This window comes from Amphibalanus amphitrite, unplaced genomic scaffold (genome assembly GCF_019059575.1).
Source record: "Amphibalanus amphitrite isolate SeventyFive unplaced genomic scaffold, NRLGWU_Aamphi_draft 000374F_arrow, whole genome shotgun sequence".
In the NCBI taxonomy this organism is placed as follows: Eukaryota; Metazoa; Arthropoda; class Thecostraca; order Balanomorpha; family Balanidae; genus Amphibalanus; species Amphibalanus amphitrite.
In genome coordinates, this window is record NW_024881868.1 from 104,560 (window position 1) to 120,026 (window position 15,467).

At 52.1% G+C, this 15,467-nt stretch overlaps 2 protein-coding genes across 7 annotated transcripts in view; one reads left to right on the plus strand and one right to left on the minus strand.

Moving 5' to 3' along the window:
• LOC122389845 (protein eva-1 homolog C-like) overlaps positions 1 to 15,467 on the minus strand; it is an 89,573-nt gene that overhangs the window by 49,162 nt on the left and 24,944 nt on the right. The window lies entirely within an intron of this gene.
• LOC122389844 (uncharacterized protein K02A2.6-like) lies at positions 9,685 to 13,130 on the plus strand. Of its 3 annotated transcripts, none has more exons than XM_043382276.1 (2): positions 9,685 to 12,026; positions 12,457 to 13,130. In XM_043382276.1, the coding sequence occupies exons 1-2, from the start codon at positions 9,908 to 9,910 to the stop codon at positions 12,498 to 12,500; spliced, it is 2,163 nt and encodes a 720-aa protein (XP_043238211.1). In that variant the 5' UTR covers positions 9,685 to 9,907; the 3' UTR covers positions 12,501 to 13,130. The 3 variants fall into 3 exon arrangements, with proteins under 3 accessions (XP_043238211.1, XP_043238213.1, XP_043238214.1); XM_043382278.1 differs by having other exon boundaries at positions 9,685 to 11,992; XM_043382279.1 differs by having other exon boundaries at positions 9,686 to 11,114; positions 11,498 to 13,130.

Below are 15,467 nucleotides of genomic sequence, written 5' to 3' on the forward strand. Positions count from 1 at the left end.
AATGCTTTTGCAAATGCATAAATAACGACCAACTGAGTAGTTTCTTTTAATCATTTTGATATGTTCAGGCACAGGTATGTACCTACATGCTTTATTACAAGCTGATGAATGTAAATTGCAATGCTTCCATACCATTTTGCACAACGTGAATGAATGAAAACAGTGGACTGTGGATGGTGAATGGAATAAAGCAAGAAATATTTCTGTTTACCAATTAAGGGGGAAACATATGGCTAAAATAGGGAGTTCTCAGAGCGTAAATATTTTCAAATAAAAAAAAACGAATCCTTCTTCATGCAAGCACGCACACTGGTCACACATGAGTGAGAGTTTCTCGGCGCCGACGACAGGCCGTTTCCTCTCCAGTGAGCGCGCTTTGTTGCGCCGTTGCAGTGAGTTGCAGCCGCGATGATTTGATTCCAGTCGGACGGCTGATTATGCTCGGGGCAATCAGCGAGACGGGACACAACTGTCAACACAGAGCGCGTGCTTATACATCAGCCACGCGCGCCGCCGGCAGGTGACTGTTTGTCTCAGACTCCTTAGGGACGGAGACGGTCTCCCGAGACGCCTCCGGTAGGTCGGGTGGTGCATTGAGATGCACGCAACACGCGGAGAGAACTGAACAGGCACTGCGAGATGCGCTGGATGTGAAGGGACTCGCAGGTTCGTGATTCGCATAGTATCTCATAGAGATCGTTATTTTCAATTCAAACAGCGATGGGACCGAGTCGTGTCGAGATATGTAGTAGGAAAGGAAGACAGAATGACATACATCTAATGGGCCAACTGAAATAAAGGCTGAGATAGGGGAGACCCGGGAGGTATGGGCCGGTTTTGTGAAAAGGCAATTTTCTTCCAGTGGGCAGTGGCTAGACCCGTTTTTTCACTCTGTGCACGTGAAATTGCCTTTCGCCTGCAAAGTGTGCCTGATATTAGGCATCTGGGATCAACTATTTTGTCTCGAGATAACTTTCAATAAATCATGTGCTTTTTCGATCCATCAAAATACACCGGGAGGTATGGGCCATGGCCCGGGAGGTATGGGCCGGTGCCATGTTTCATATTCTTTTCTCGACAATGAGAACAATACTCGTAGCTGGTATCTACCTTGATCTCTCTTAGAGCCCAGGATCCGCATAAGCGGCCAACAGCTTACTTCATGGAGGTCACTTTGGGCACATATGTATTTTGGTAAACTCAATCATGCACCATGAAATAAAATGAGTAGGTAATATTTTTCTGTTCGAATGAAATTTGAAGTTAAATTTTCAACCATACGCGACAAAAATAAAACTTATTGAAGATGGCACTCAATGAAAGCATCTTTTTATTGATTTAGGATCAACGGGGCTGGGTGGCCCGAACCTCCCGGTTAGGACGCCAGAATTTGCGTAGCATCTCAGCTCATAATCTTGCAAGAAAGCTTCAAATTGTCCATCCAGTCTTGATTTGCATGCTTTAAACTTTATGTTAGCATTAGTCTGACATCATAAAACGAGCCTGGTTCAACTTTATCACGAATTATCTGTATGTAGAGTATTTTACTCGAAGAGGGCAAAAGCGCTTTATCACCGCTTATTGCCAAAGAAGATTGAGGAAGAATGTGAAAATCACATGGGTTGTATAACGGAATGGCTGCTACCAGTTTACACGGTCAAACGTGTAAAAATACGCAACACTTCTTCAAAACTGCGATGGCCCATACCTCCAGGGGGCCCATACCTCCCGGGTCTCCCCTATATCCTGAACTATGTTGAAATATGTTGGAGCGCTACAAAAAAGTAATACACAGAAAGCTTGACGCGACAGACAAGATGCATAGTGCACGCTCAGCGGATAACAGAATCGCAGCAATGATGAATGAGCTGCGGAGTGGACCAAAACCCACATTGCCGAGTGGTGTTTTGAAGCCTGTCCAACATTATCCCGCAAAAGTCGTGAAGGACTGAGGCCACTGTTGCTGCCTCTGAGGTTGTTTGTTCGCCAGTCTCTGTTATAGATGGCGGAGAAGGGCGTTGAGCGGGAGCACAGACCCGCAGTGTCCGGCCGCTGATGGCCGCAGGTCACGCTAGTGGGCATACTCCTGTCAACTCGCCCCTCTACCATTTGTTTGGAGGTGTGAGGAAGGAGTAAAGAGATGCCGTCCACGCCGACCAGGCTACCTTCCGCTGTATCCTGGTCTCCAACAAGGAAACACTGCAGAATGACAGACCCCTTCAGCTGTGCTGAGAAGTAACTGGCACTAACGGTGACCTGCGTTTTCTCTGCGAGTGTCGGTCAGACAAAGATTGAGCCGAGAGCCGCTGCACAATCTCTGTATCTCGCGCAACAGTCCCAGTGAGCTCAGAGCAGAGATGAACGGCGTTGTTAGAGTCAAGTCAGAACTGAGTCGACGCCCAGCTACCCTTGGCGGCTGCATGAGAGCGCACCTGGCACGGAAGTGCGCGTGCATGTCATGTCTGGTGCAGAGCTCGAGCAGGGTTATCCTGCAGCGACAGTGGAGTGCTGAGCCCACTGAACCGGCCTCGTAGGACAATGACACGGTGCTGAGCTCACTGCACTGGACCAACCTGAGAGTGACTCGGTACTCACGGTTCGTCGGAAGGTCATCTCAGGCTCAAAAGAAACGGTATATACCATTCGAAAGCTTACGGTGAGCTGAATCCAAAAATGTATTTTTTATCAAAATCGATCGATGGCCTTTTTTGAAAATTGCGTTTTTCTAAAAACTTAATAATCTTTTATTCAACGGGCTGTCCCGGACATTCTTGAAAACATAAACATGTATTTTTGAGTTCCAGTGAAAGCTGAACGCCAAAAGAACAACATTTAGCGAAGCAATATTTCCAAACATTAATATGCGTCTCCCACAGCCGAAAATAAGGCGCAATCACACAGCTCAGTGTCACGATGGACCAAAGTCAGCCACACAGAAGCGTGAAATGACCCTTATCGACTCGCAGACCCGGCGCTCTCGGCCCGCCTGACCGGCCACGGAAAGAACGTTCGGCTCTCGTTCTACTAAACAAATGTCAAAGTTGTCAGTTTAACTGTCCACATCGCTATTAAAGCTATTCAGGATACCTGTGAAGAAAATTCATTGTTCTGTCATCTTCACATCATGCATTAATTTGCATCTGTTCATGTCTACTTCGCTCAATTGAGCTTGGTATCATGCCCATATAAGGAAAATTGGCCGCGCTGAAATGTCAGAGGCTGCACCGGCCTCAGCTCGGGTGGAGTGGGGGTAGCGCCCGGCGGGGCAGGGTAACCTTTGACCGGTCGCACGGCCGAGCAGCTGTCACCAGTACAGCCTCTGACAGTGAAACCCCGCTCACTTCCCCTGCGCGGGCACTGATCGCAGCTGGATGGAACAAAACATGTATAAGAAAAATGTAAATGAAAGCATGTTGTAAATCAAGCAGAACAATGAATTTTCTTCACAGGTATCCTGAGTAACTTTAATAGCGATGTGGACAGTTAAAGTGGCAAATATTACATTTGCTTAGTAGAACGAGAGCCGAACGTTCTTTCCGTGGCCGGTCAGGCGGGCCGAGAGCGCCGGGTCTGCGAGTCGATAAGGGTCATTTCACGCTTCTGTGTGGCTGACTTTGGTCCATCGTGACACTGAGATGTGTGATTGCGCCTTATTGTCGGCTGTGGGAGACGCATATTAATGTTTGGAAATATTGCTTCGCTAAATATTGTTCTTTTGGCGTTCAGCTTTCACTGGAACTCAAAAATACACGTGTATGTTTTTAAGAATGTCCGGGACAGCCCGTCGAATAAAAGATTATTAAGTTTTTACAAAAACGCAATTTTCAAAAAAGGCCATCGATCGATTTTGATAAAAATTACATTTTTGGATTCAGCTCACCGTCAGCTTTCGAATGGTATATACCGTTTCTTTTGAGCCTGAGATGACCTTCCGACGAACCGTGTACTGAGAACCAACACTGAAATAAATCCACCTGGGGGTGGCAGCGCCGCAGAACAGACACCCACGAGGACCAGGAGACCCACGAGCGGATCACTCGGACTCCATTGACCTCCACCTTTGGATCGAACGGACACGAGGCGGATGACCGGGGCGAAACTAATCAGTCCGAAACACTGTGATTGAACACTGGGAGGGACGGGATATGCTCAGAGGGAAGCTGTCAACAGTGGCCGTTTACACAGCCCGCAGTTCAGCTCAATGCTGATAAATATGGGGCTGCATTCGGAAAAATAATGCACATTTTATTGGTGAGACGAACACGCTTTCCATGCTAAGGTCATTGGTGTCAACACTTCAAAAAAAAAAACTTACATATCTGGCTTGTATTTGCGTCGTGAAAACCTCCCCCTAAATTCTGACCTTACGCTGCATGCTACGGCGGGAATGGTCAAGATAATTCAATAGGCTTATTACCTAAGCCCTGATCTGATCGCTTAACGGTCAAGATAAATGGACAGATACCGACAATGCTATGTAAAATAGCGCCGGCAGGTGCCTCGAAATCACCGCAGCCGCAATTTGAGCGTGTTTTTCCAACAGTATCTGAACACCATCTTCTTCATAAACAATTCCGCTTGTTTACCCTAACGCTACTTAACGCGCTAATGAATACAAAGTAATATGCGGCTTCTAATCGCGATACACATCAATTACTGCAGTGCCGTTCTGGGGTCGTGCCAGTACCTATCAGGCAGTATAGCGTACCGCATTATCTAACTATTAGAGTTATACACTATCTATTTGCTGTCAACTATAAAATGATGTACGTAAGCTATGTAGTAAATGCATAGAAGAGGTAGACAAACAGACACACAGACAGCACTGACACATAAATACGCCAGTTCCCACGTCCACCAGGCTTTCCCACCAATAACTGCACTCTGGACACTGGCGGGCCTGTCATTTTTTCGCCATAAATCACACCAGCAGTGGTCGAGACAGAAGCCGACCTCATCCATTATATCTGTTCGGCAATGACCTCTTTACCGCTTAGAACCAACACACCCCGGCAGGCTGGTGACAGGTTCAGCAACACTGCCAACAGCGAGAGGTGACCAATAATGGCGCAGGATGTAGCTGAAGCAAGACCACCGCATTGGATATCTTAGTTGATAAGCAGATATTTTGTTTGCAGATAGGTCCTTATGTCCTGTTACTCATTTCTGCCATTATTTTTTTTTTCTCTCTCTCTCTCCTCACTCTCTCGTTCTTCCCCTCCTTCCCATATGCCATGCCGAGGTGTGCCACAATCTAAATCGTTAATATTACCAGCATTCATATATTTGTATTGCCATTACCAGTCCAACATCCAGTATTTATTTGAAGCATCAACCAAGGCCCTGCATCAACAACATCACCAACCTAGGCATCAGCGCCATTACCAATGTTCACCAATGTTACCATTCACTAACACAAAACACTGGAAGATGTAGAGAAATGGACACAGTGATACAGCTTTGAATAAAAGCATTATGTGCTTGCTCATCAAATTCAGTAAAAGTTTGTCTAACGGCGCCACTTGGCTCGATGAATCTGCGAGATTGGAGAAGCTGATCAAACAGGGAGCGACTTGTGCGCTTGAGTCGTGAGTCACCTTTTGACGCTGCGATAAAACAGCAACAGTATGCTCGGTGGCGTAGCTAACTTGATCTCTGAGTCTTTGGGTTGATTGGGCTCCCACTAGAGACGTCAATCGGATACCAACTTTTTGGTATACCTATACCAAACTGATACCAACTTGGTATTTGGTATTTCAATGCAATAGTTGGTATTATAAATTCTCTCTTATGTAAAAGACGCTGATAATTTGGTGAAAAGTTGGTATTTCCTTCATATTGCCAGGTCGGTTCGGTTTCGGTATTGGTTTTTGTAGGGATTTGGTTTGGCATCGGTATCACGATTTTCCGTGATTGACATCACTAGCTCCCACACGATAATTTCCACACTTGCGTCTATCGCATTTTTCAAAGGGCTCAGCTCAAAGCCGTGAAACATCAATGCACACTTGTGCATTGAAGTTTGTGTATCGGAAATGAAATTGACGTAAGAAACTGGTATACGAATAACATTGAATGGGCACAATATTCGCTTGTATCTAATTATACAATACTACCTAATCATTTATTGTCTAAAACCAGCTAAATCATGTGAAAATGATGAATACCTACTTGTAAGCATTTCGGAAGAAGCTCGACAGTCGACACATCCTCTGCAGTCTGCCTGCTCCTACAAATCAAGGTAAATCTCCCTATGCTTCATGTCAATGCCTACAATATTTAACCTGTCTTCTGCCACCGCATCGCCTTTCTGGCCACACGCAATCTTTTCAGCTTTGGCCATTTTTCTGCCACCGGCGCCTTTTATCCGCCATCCATTTTACATCCATCGTCGGCAGCGATACAGCCGCCACGATATGGCAGCCGCGATATGGCAGCCGGAGGTCCATCGATGCCCACACATCAGCGCTCCAAAGGCGGCCGTCCTGTCGGCCCTCGCCGCCACGTATTGACCACATCCGGCGGGCGGCGCCGGTTAGAGAGGGACGCTCTCCGGTCAGGTGGGGGGACCGTGTATCACCAGCCCGCCTCCGTCCCCGTGACCGCCCCAGACCGTGGTCGGTCGGCTGACCATGGGCCTCACTGGCTGATGATAGCGGACCAGTTAATTAAAGCGGCCGGGCGGCGGCCGGACGGCGGCGGCACCCGCGCCGCGCCGACCTGCCGGCTCGTTTCCGCCGCTCCAGGACCGCCCCTGTCGTGTCGGGCGTGGCCGGACGGGGACCAACGGTCATGACCTCGGCCGTCCCGGCTGCCGCGCGCTGTCGGCGGTCGCACAGCGACGGATTTAGCAGGGAAGGCGCGGCGGCCGCCGGAACAATGGGGACGATGGGCGACGTGACGGCTCGCGGCCTCGTGGCAGTCGAGCGCTGCAGCGTGAGGGAAGAGGGGGCTGCATATCACAGCCGCTGGGGGTGGGGCGATGATCATAACCAGTACCGGAAGGGTTGCAAAGTCAGAGCGGGTAGTGCATGCAGTACCGGAAGAGGGGAGCGGCCACATCGCGTCACGACTGGTGTTCACCGGCTGGCCTCCGCTCGGCCTCGATCGGTAAAGGACAACATCCCGGTTTATAGCTCACGAGCGGCCACGAGTGTCACCAGGAAAAGCATCAGTCTGTGAGCTACTGACTGCGGGCGGTGGAGAAGAGTCTAACCAGCAACTGTGTAGAACGAAACGGGTCCAACCAAAGATTCTTACAGGGGCCAACTGGCATGCCACGGTCGGCCTCTGTGAGCTGCGGGAGACCGCGTGCCCGAGCCCGACCGAATTCCACAGCACATATAAGGCACAGCTAGATCATAATCAGGCCAGGAAATCAGTCACACAGCCTGGTCTTATGACTGATTGTTTGGCGTACGGCACGCGAACGCGAACATCGCTTCACTTTGCTCTAGATCAGTCTCGTAAGTAATTCAACGCAACAGCAGGATGCAAGCGTATGCAGTATGCAGAGGGGAAAGCAATACCAAAGTCCTTATATCTGATCTTGATCGACATTGGAGACTCAGTTTCCACTTATTTTTCCGACTGTTTCCGTATGCAGAGGAGCCTCCGCCGGTGGCAAGCTCGGCCCGCGGCCCACTCCCCGTTATAAATGCACCCAATAAATACGCTAATGCGACGATTCTTATTCTCTACTAACTGGGCCGAGACCATTTATAAAGCGGCCGTGTTGAAATGCCTGCGGCTCGGAATTCGCAACTGACGATGGTTAAATGCCTAGTCAGATATCGTTCCATGTGGGCAGCCCCGCCGGAAATGACAGGATGGGTAAATTATTGTTGAACGCTGTGAAATTATCTGTGGAGCGATTTGTTGTATTGGGGCATTGGGTCTTGCAAATCACATGTTATGTTCTTGTATTTAGTATTATCATTCAGCACCTAATTGCATTGTTTCAGCTTCAGGTCTTATGTAGGATGAGTATATGTTCCTATATTGGTGCATATTGTATAATTATAAACACGTTATTTTACGCAACACGATTCGATGTGATGACGACATTTCATGTTGTTGCGTACTGCGCTATTGATTTAGTGTTGTATACTGCGCTGTTGATTTAGTGGCCGATTTCACTGGTCGGGTTTTACACGTCAGCGGAGTCGATGCCGGGAGGTTTGCTCGTGTGCGCGCCATTCGTGTCTGGGCTGGCGACTGGGTGGGGTTCGTGGCGGCGTTACAATATATGAAGACTACGAGGCACAGTTGAGTGTTCGGTGGACAAGGACAGAACACTTTTGGCGACGAGGATCATCATTAGGACTGCACTATGGCGGCGCTTCAACCTCCTGCGCAGTTCACGCCCGGTGAGAATTTCGAACGATGGCTGCGAGGGGTGGAATTTTATTTGGTGGCAGTAGACATAACATCGCCGGAGAGAAAAGCTGCCGTTTTACAAACGCTCATGGGGCTGGAAGTGCAGGAGATCGTTCGCACCCTCCCACAACCTTCTGGTCTGCCCCGCTCTGCAGACGAGTATAAGCTCCTAACTGAGAAGTTGAAGGCTCATTTTCAACCAATGGTAAACGTCACCTATGAAAAGGCAATCGTGCATGATATGTTCCGGAAGGAGGGGGAGAAGTTTGATGCGTTTATAACTCGCTTGCGTTTGCAAGCAGATCGATGTGGGTATGATTTGGTGGCGAGAGAGACTGTCGTCCTGGAATGTGCTGTTGCCAGGTGCAAGGACCCGGAGCTGCAGAAGAGGTTTTTTGCAGATCCACACCTGACGCTACAAAAGGCTGTGGAAATGGCCCAACACCTGGAGGTAACCAGAACCCAGCTGGAGGACCTCAGCAGGCCAGGACTTCACTTCAGCCAGGTGGCACCACAGCAGCTGCATCTCGCCCGGTCTACATCCACGGTGAGGTGTCAAAGATGTAACAGTCGGAGGCACCAGGCCAGTCAGTGTCCTTTCAGGACCCAAAGTTGCTTCAATTGTTCAAAAGTGGGACATACTCAGTCGGTCTGTCAGTCTAAGCAGTTGCCAAAGAAGTCTGCGGTTGTGTCTGGCCAGCCAACCAAGTGCAGTAGATGTCTGGGAACATCCCACCAGCCGACTCACTGTCCCTTCAAGAAGTCGGCTTGCTTTGCGTGTGGGAGGATTGGTCATACTCGAGCTGCTTGTAGGATCAACCATCCACAAACCACCCAGACGTCTCATTTTGTGGAACCCGACACTGAAGTGTATGAATTGTTTGGACTTGCCCATGTTGGCCAGGAGATGTGTGTCTCTGAACCTGCCTCCAGCCTGCCCGGCACCGCCATGAATCTGCCCAGCCCAGCAGTGAGCCTGCCCAGCCCAGCCGTGAGCCCGCCCAGCCCAGCCGTGAGCCCGCCCAGCCCAGCCGTGAGCCCGCCCAGCCCAGCCGTGAGCCCGCCCAGCCCAGCCGTGAGCCCACCCAGCCCAGCGGTGAGCCCGCCCAGCCCAGCGGTGAGCCCGCCCAGCCCAGCGGTGAGACCGCCCAGCACAGAGGTGAGCCTGCCTTGCCCTGCCTCCACCGCCAGCCCGCCCTGCCCTGCCGTCGCTGCCGCCACTGCCGGCCCGCCCTGCCCTGCCGCTGCTGCCGCCTGCCCGCCCTGCCCTGCTGCTGCCGCCTGCCCGCCCTGCCATGCCGCCTGCCCGCCCTGCCCTGCCGCTGCCGCCGCCGCCAGCCCGCCCGGCTCTGCCGCTGCTGCCAGCCCGCCCTGCCCTGCCGCCGCTGCCAGTCCGCCTGGTGCTGTTGCATCTGCTGGCCTATCTGATTGTGCAGCCACCGCCTTCAGCCTGCCCCGCCAAGCCCCAGCTGCTGCTGTTGCCAGACCGTATAAAGTGGATGTATGTGTCAATGGTGTTCCACTGACCATGGAGGTGGACACTGGAGCTTCTTGTAGTCTCATCAGTCATGATCAGTACTGTGCGCTGTGGCCTGACCTGTCTGCCCGACCGCCCCTGGTGTGCTCTGGCCGTCGCCTGTTGACGTACATGAGAGAGGAGGTCCCTATTGAGGGAGTGGCTGAGGTCCAGGTGTCCTACCAGGGTCAGACAGCTCAGCTGCAGCTGTTGGTTGTGGGACAACCTGGGCCCGCCCTGCTGGGACGTGATTGGTTACAAGTGATTCGTCTTGACTGGCAGTCCCTGTGCATGATTGGCTCTGAGGAGTGCCTCCCCGGTGATGCCCAGTCGCTGTTACATAGTCTGAAGAAGATGGAGCTGGAGTTCCCAGATGTGTTTAGCCCTGGTTTGGGTTGCTACAAACCTCGTAAGGTCTCGCTTCAGGTGGACCCGTCAGCGCCAGCCAAGTTCTACAAGCACCGCCCGCCTCCGCTGGCGTTGAAGAAGGACATCGAAGATGAGCTGGACCGTCAGGTGCAGCTGGGTATTCTGCGCCCTGTTCCGACTTCTGAGTGGGCGGCACCCGTCGTCCCAGTGAAGAAGTCTGACGGTAGTATACGCCTGTGCGGTAGCTATGATTTGACGGTTAATACTGCCACGTCTCTGGAGTCGTACCCACTGCCCCGGACAGAGGAGCTGTTTGCGGTTTTGTCAGGAGGCCGTTACTTTACCAAGATTGATTTGCGCGAAGCTTATCTACAGTTGGAACTTGATAGCCAGAGTCAGATGTATACTACCATTAACACACACAAGGGCCTGTTCTGTGTCACTCGCCTAGCTTTTGGTATCAAATCTGCAGTCGCCATTTTTCAAAGGGAAATGGAAACTTTGTTGGCGGGTGTGCCTCATACTGCAGTGTTTTTGGATGACCTTTGTGTCACAGGAAAGACGCCGGCTGAACACCTGTCGAACGTGAGGGAGGTGCTGCAACGTCTCTCTGATGCCGGCCTCAAGATCAACGTGAGGAAGACGACCTGGTTGGCGCGTGAAGTGTGCTACCTGGGTCACCGCATCTCGTCCGCCGGAATTCAGCCGTCCGACGACAAAGTGAGCGCCGTGATGTCTGCTCCTGAGCCCAAGAACCTGCCAGAGTTGAGAGCCTACCTCGGCCTACTGCAATACTACAGCCGATTCCTGCCGCGCCTAAGTACAGTTGCTGCTCCGCTGTACAATTTAGGTAAGAAAGATGCCCCTTGGGTATGGGGTCCAAGTCAACAGTCGAGCTTCCAAGAGACTAAACGCCTGCTCTGCTCTGCCCCAGTTTTGTGCCACTATCAGCAGAGTCTCCCGCTAGTGCTCACTACTGATGCCAGCCCGGAGGGTGTTGCGGCTGTTCTGAGCCACCCAGATGCCAGATCAGGAGCTGACCGTCCCATAGCATATGCTAGCCGCCGTTTGTCTGCCGCCGAACGCAATTACAGCCAGCTAGACAAGGAAGCTTTGGGTGTAGTTTTTGGCATTGTGAAGTTTCACCAATATTTGTATGGCCGCCGATTTGTTGTAAAAACTGACCACAAGCCGTTGTTGGGATTGTTGAGCCCACACAAGTCTCTGCCGCAGGTGGTGTCGCCGAGGATGGTCCGCTGGAAGCTGACCCTGACCGGCTACGATTTCGATCTGAAGTACGTTCCAGGGAAGGAGATCAGCAACGCGGATGGCCTCAGCCGCCTGCCGGCTCCGTTCTGCCCGCCGGACCCGCCGCCGCCGGCCGAGGTGGTACAGATGCTGGACGCCGCGGAGAGTCTGGTCTCGGTCGCTCAGCTTCAGGCCGCCACCCGTCGAGACCCCGCTGTTTCCGCCGCGTACATCTTTACTCGTGATGGATGGCCCGAGGTCTGTCCCAGAGATGAGTTATCATTCTTTTTCAACCACCGTCATGAGTTGAGCATCGAGAATGGTTGTTTGTTGTGGGGTTTACGAGTTGTCGTGCCTACTCAGCTGAGAAGTCGCGTCCTGTCTCTGTTGCACAGTGGCCATCCTGGAATGACGGCGATGAAGCAGCTCGCCCGGAGCGTCGTCTGGTGGCCGGGACTGGACGGCCAGATTGAGGACCGAGTAAGGGCGTGTCAGGCGTGTCAGGCGGACAAAGGTAAGGTACCAGTGGTACCTTTGAAACCCTGGATATTCCCCACCGAGCCGTGGAGCAGAATTCATGTTGATTTTGCCGGCCCCGTGGAGGGGAAGATGCTTTTAATAGTTGTGGATTCGTTCACCAAATGGCTTGAAGTGTTTGTTACGAGCTCAACAAGTTCAACATGTGTGATTGAAAACCTTCGCAAGTGTTTTTCTGTTTTTGGATTACCGTTAGTCCTTGTGTCAGACAACGGCACCTGCTTTACGAGTGAACAGTTTAAGTTGTTCTTGTCTGAGAATGGTATCCGGCACGTCTGTAGCCCGCCGCGTCATCCCGCCTCCAATGGCCAGGCTGAGGCTTTGGTGAAAGTCGTAAAATCGGCGTTGAAGAGGAGGACTGAAGGAAGTCTCCAGACAAAACTGTCGCGTTTTCTTTTCACCTACAGGAATTCGCCACAGTCGACAACGGGGCGAGCTCCGGCTGAGCTGATGTTCGGCCGAGCGCTGCGTACTCCACTGCAGTCGCTGCGCCCGAGTCTGCGCTCCACCGTGGAGGCCCGTCAGTCTGCCATGAAGGACGTCCACGACCGCCGCGCCCGACCGCGCGATTTCCGCGTCGGGGACGCCGTCTGGGTTGAAGAGTGTCAGGGCTTCGCCCGCCGATGGGTCCCCGCGGTGGTCTCGAACGGCAGTGGTGTAATGGTGGACGTTCGCCTCGAGGACGGCCGCGCCTTCACCCGTCATGCTGACCAAATTCGTCCGGCCCATGTCGTCGCGGGTCACCCCTAGACCGCTGCAGTGGTGCCCCCTACCGAGTTACGGTGCTGAATCGTGGCGTGGGTATACTTCTTGCCTGTGGGGAGGAGTGTTGCGTACTGCGCTATTGATTTAGTGTTGTATACTGCGCTGTTGATTTAGTGGCCGATTTCACTGGTCGGGTTTTACACGTCAGCGGAGTCGATGCCGGGAGGTTTGCTCGTGTGCGCGCCATTCGTGTCTGGGCTGGCGACTGGGTGGGGTTCGTGGCGGCGTTACAATATATGAAGACTACGAGGCACAGTTGAGTGTTCGGTGGACAAGGACAGAACACATGTAATTCCCTGGCAGTAACTGATCTTATCAACATGTTTGCACGATTGATATGATCTATATCACAGCCATGGCGCGGGCCATGACCGTTTGTTTACAGTCGTTCGCTCGCTCCGGCTTCGGTGACGGCCGCCCGGGAATCGTCACTTCGTGTTTATTCCGGGTGCAAAGCCATCAAATGTCAACTGGCTGGGCCGAACGGGCGGCCCGAAAGGCCCCACTTACCAGTTGGGAGGGTGAGCTCAGCTAAACATAACCCTTTGACCCGTTCTGCAGGAACCGGACGGGTGGGTCCCCTGGCGCTGGAGAGGCAGCAGTGCCCCATGCCTCTCAGTGATTGGGCCTACGAGCCGCGGGTGGCCAGGAGGACCCGAGGGCTGCGCATTGCGCAACGAATGGCGTTGTCTCATGTCTGTGTGCTGATTTAATACATCCTCCTTTAAATTCTACTGAACATTGACGAGGACTCTTGGGCTGCTTTGTCATACTAAACATTACATGAATCTAACATGAGTGCCTTACAGATGTATGTGTATCAGATATCACGCCACACTCAGATTGATTAGAGTTTCTGTGAATCGAACATCCGAGCTTGCCGACGTTTATTCGTGATGTCGGCTCGGTAGCATGACTTTCATTGATGAGGAGCCCACTCCTGCCACCGTCCAGTCATGGACATCCTTCACGGCCGGCACGTAGCGGCGCTCAACTCTGGCACTCATGCCCGCGCGGGTCGGCGACGGTGCACCTCTAATTCTGATGAGTGGGGGGACGGCCGGTTCCCAGGGGACACGGTCGCGTGCAGACGAGGGGTGTGGTCCGCGCCGCCCGCCGGGCCTGTCCCCTGTATGGATCGCCCCACCCGCGGCTGCGGTTACAGCCGGAGGGAAGTCTGGCCGGCACACCGTCCTTACAGTGTGTGCAGTGTCTATGCTTCACTCCTGAACCCAGTGTCAGAACAGCCCACGTATACTCCTCGTGCAATATGGCTCGCCCCCGGATCCTGAGTCACAGCAGCCCGCTCCGGGAATCCATAGTCATTGCGGCACCGTCCCGGAATTCTCAGCCACTGCGACCCGTCCCGGGACTCCGCACTTCCTGCGACTGAGTCCAAACCTCGGAGATCCCAGGAACCAGCATATCCTCGCCTCCAGATTTCTGCCACTGCAAGCAGCCCCGTTTACGCAACACCCCACTTCTTGTCTGTAGTGATTGCAACCTACAATCCAATGACAATTGCACTGTTATATTGTTATCGTGCTTGTCGTTCCCGTTTGTTCAAAACGACGAGGATTTGACAACGCTAAGATCCGTGGGCAGAATGGCACGTCAGGCGGAAATCGAACGTGATTCGAGCCTCGTGGGCGCCCATCTCCTGTCACTAGCTCCAGGCTGCATGGCAACGATCTCCGGGATCCCGCCGGCTGAACGAAGAAACCGCTGAGGTTTCCGATAGTGGGGTTCCGTCGAATCTGGTAATGTCTGTCCTGCATTAGAAATGCTGCGCTCATCGAGTCTGGCGCCTTCGACGAAATCAGCTTGATTGGAATTGCAGAGCTGGCTCGTATTTTTCATTGTGCATTTTGCTCACTTCGTGTTAGCATTGTGATATAATACGATGTTTGGTGCGATTGAAACTCAGTGAAAATGGGCGAAACCACAATCAAGTCAACTTGGGCGCCAATATGGAAACTACTCATGAGACAGTACGTAATACGTATCCATGAAATGGACGATGTTTCGGGCAATAGTTCGACACGTTCACAGCAAAACATTTCAGTTGCTACCGATTATGCTCTTTGAACACTATTGTGCAATGCATCATTCAGCTATTGATTTATTCCAGTTTCCGCATTCGCCCCCACTACAGCTCACGACGTCTGATGATTTACGCTGTGATTTATCGGTCTGAGCTATTTTACGACACATGAAAGGTTCGATAAATGCACTACGGGATGATAATGCTCGGCTTCTTGACAAGCGGCGTCCTTACGCCATCATCAGGCCGTTCGCGTTGGCATGGCTTTGCATGACTTCGCAGAATATCTCGTAACATCAGCCTGCCATGCAGCCCTATGACCAGCCGTTGGATGGCTCAGCTCACAAATGAGTCCTTATCGCTGCCGGGCGTACCTATGATAATGGACCGGTGCCAGGGCTCGGTCGTTTGTCATTGGGGACGCTCTGACAGGTGCCATCACTCAGACGGCCTCTGACGAGCTGTGAACCAGGAACTGAGCGTGCTGCAACGGCCAGTCAGCCAGCGCGGGTAGGAGACAAGTCAGTCAGTCAGTCAGTCAGTCAGTCAGTCAGTCAGTCAGTCAGTCAGTCAGTCAGTCAGTCAGTCAGTCAGTCAGTCAGTCAGTCA

What these genes read in the sequence shown, in the direction of transcription:
- LOC122389844 (XM_043382276.1), top strand. Translation starts at nt 9,908, where the DNA reads ATGGAGGTGGACACTGGAGCTTCTTGTAGTCTCATCAGTCATGATCAG. An exon ending in GGCGTGTCAGGCGGACAAAG is followed by an intron (nt 12,027 to 12,456) that starts GTAAGGTACCAG and finishes TTTCACCTACAG; the next exon opens with GAATTCGCCACAGTCGACAA.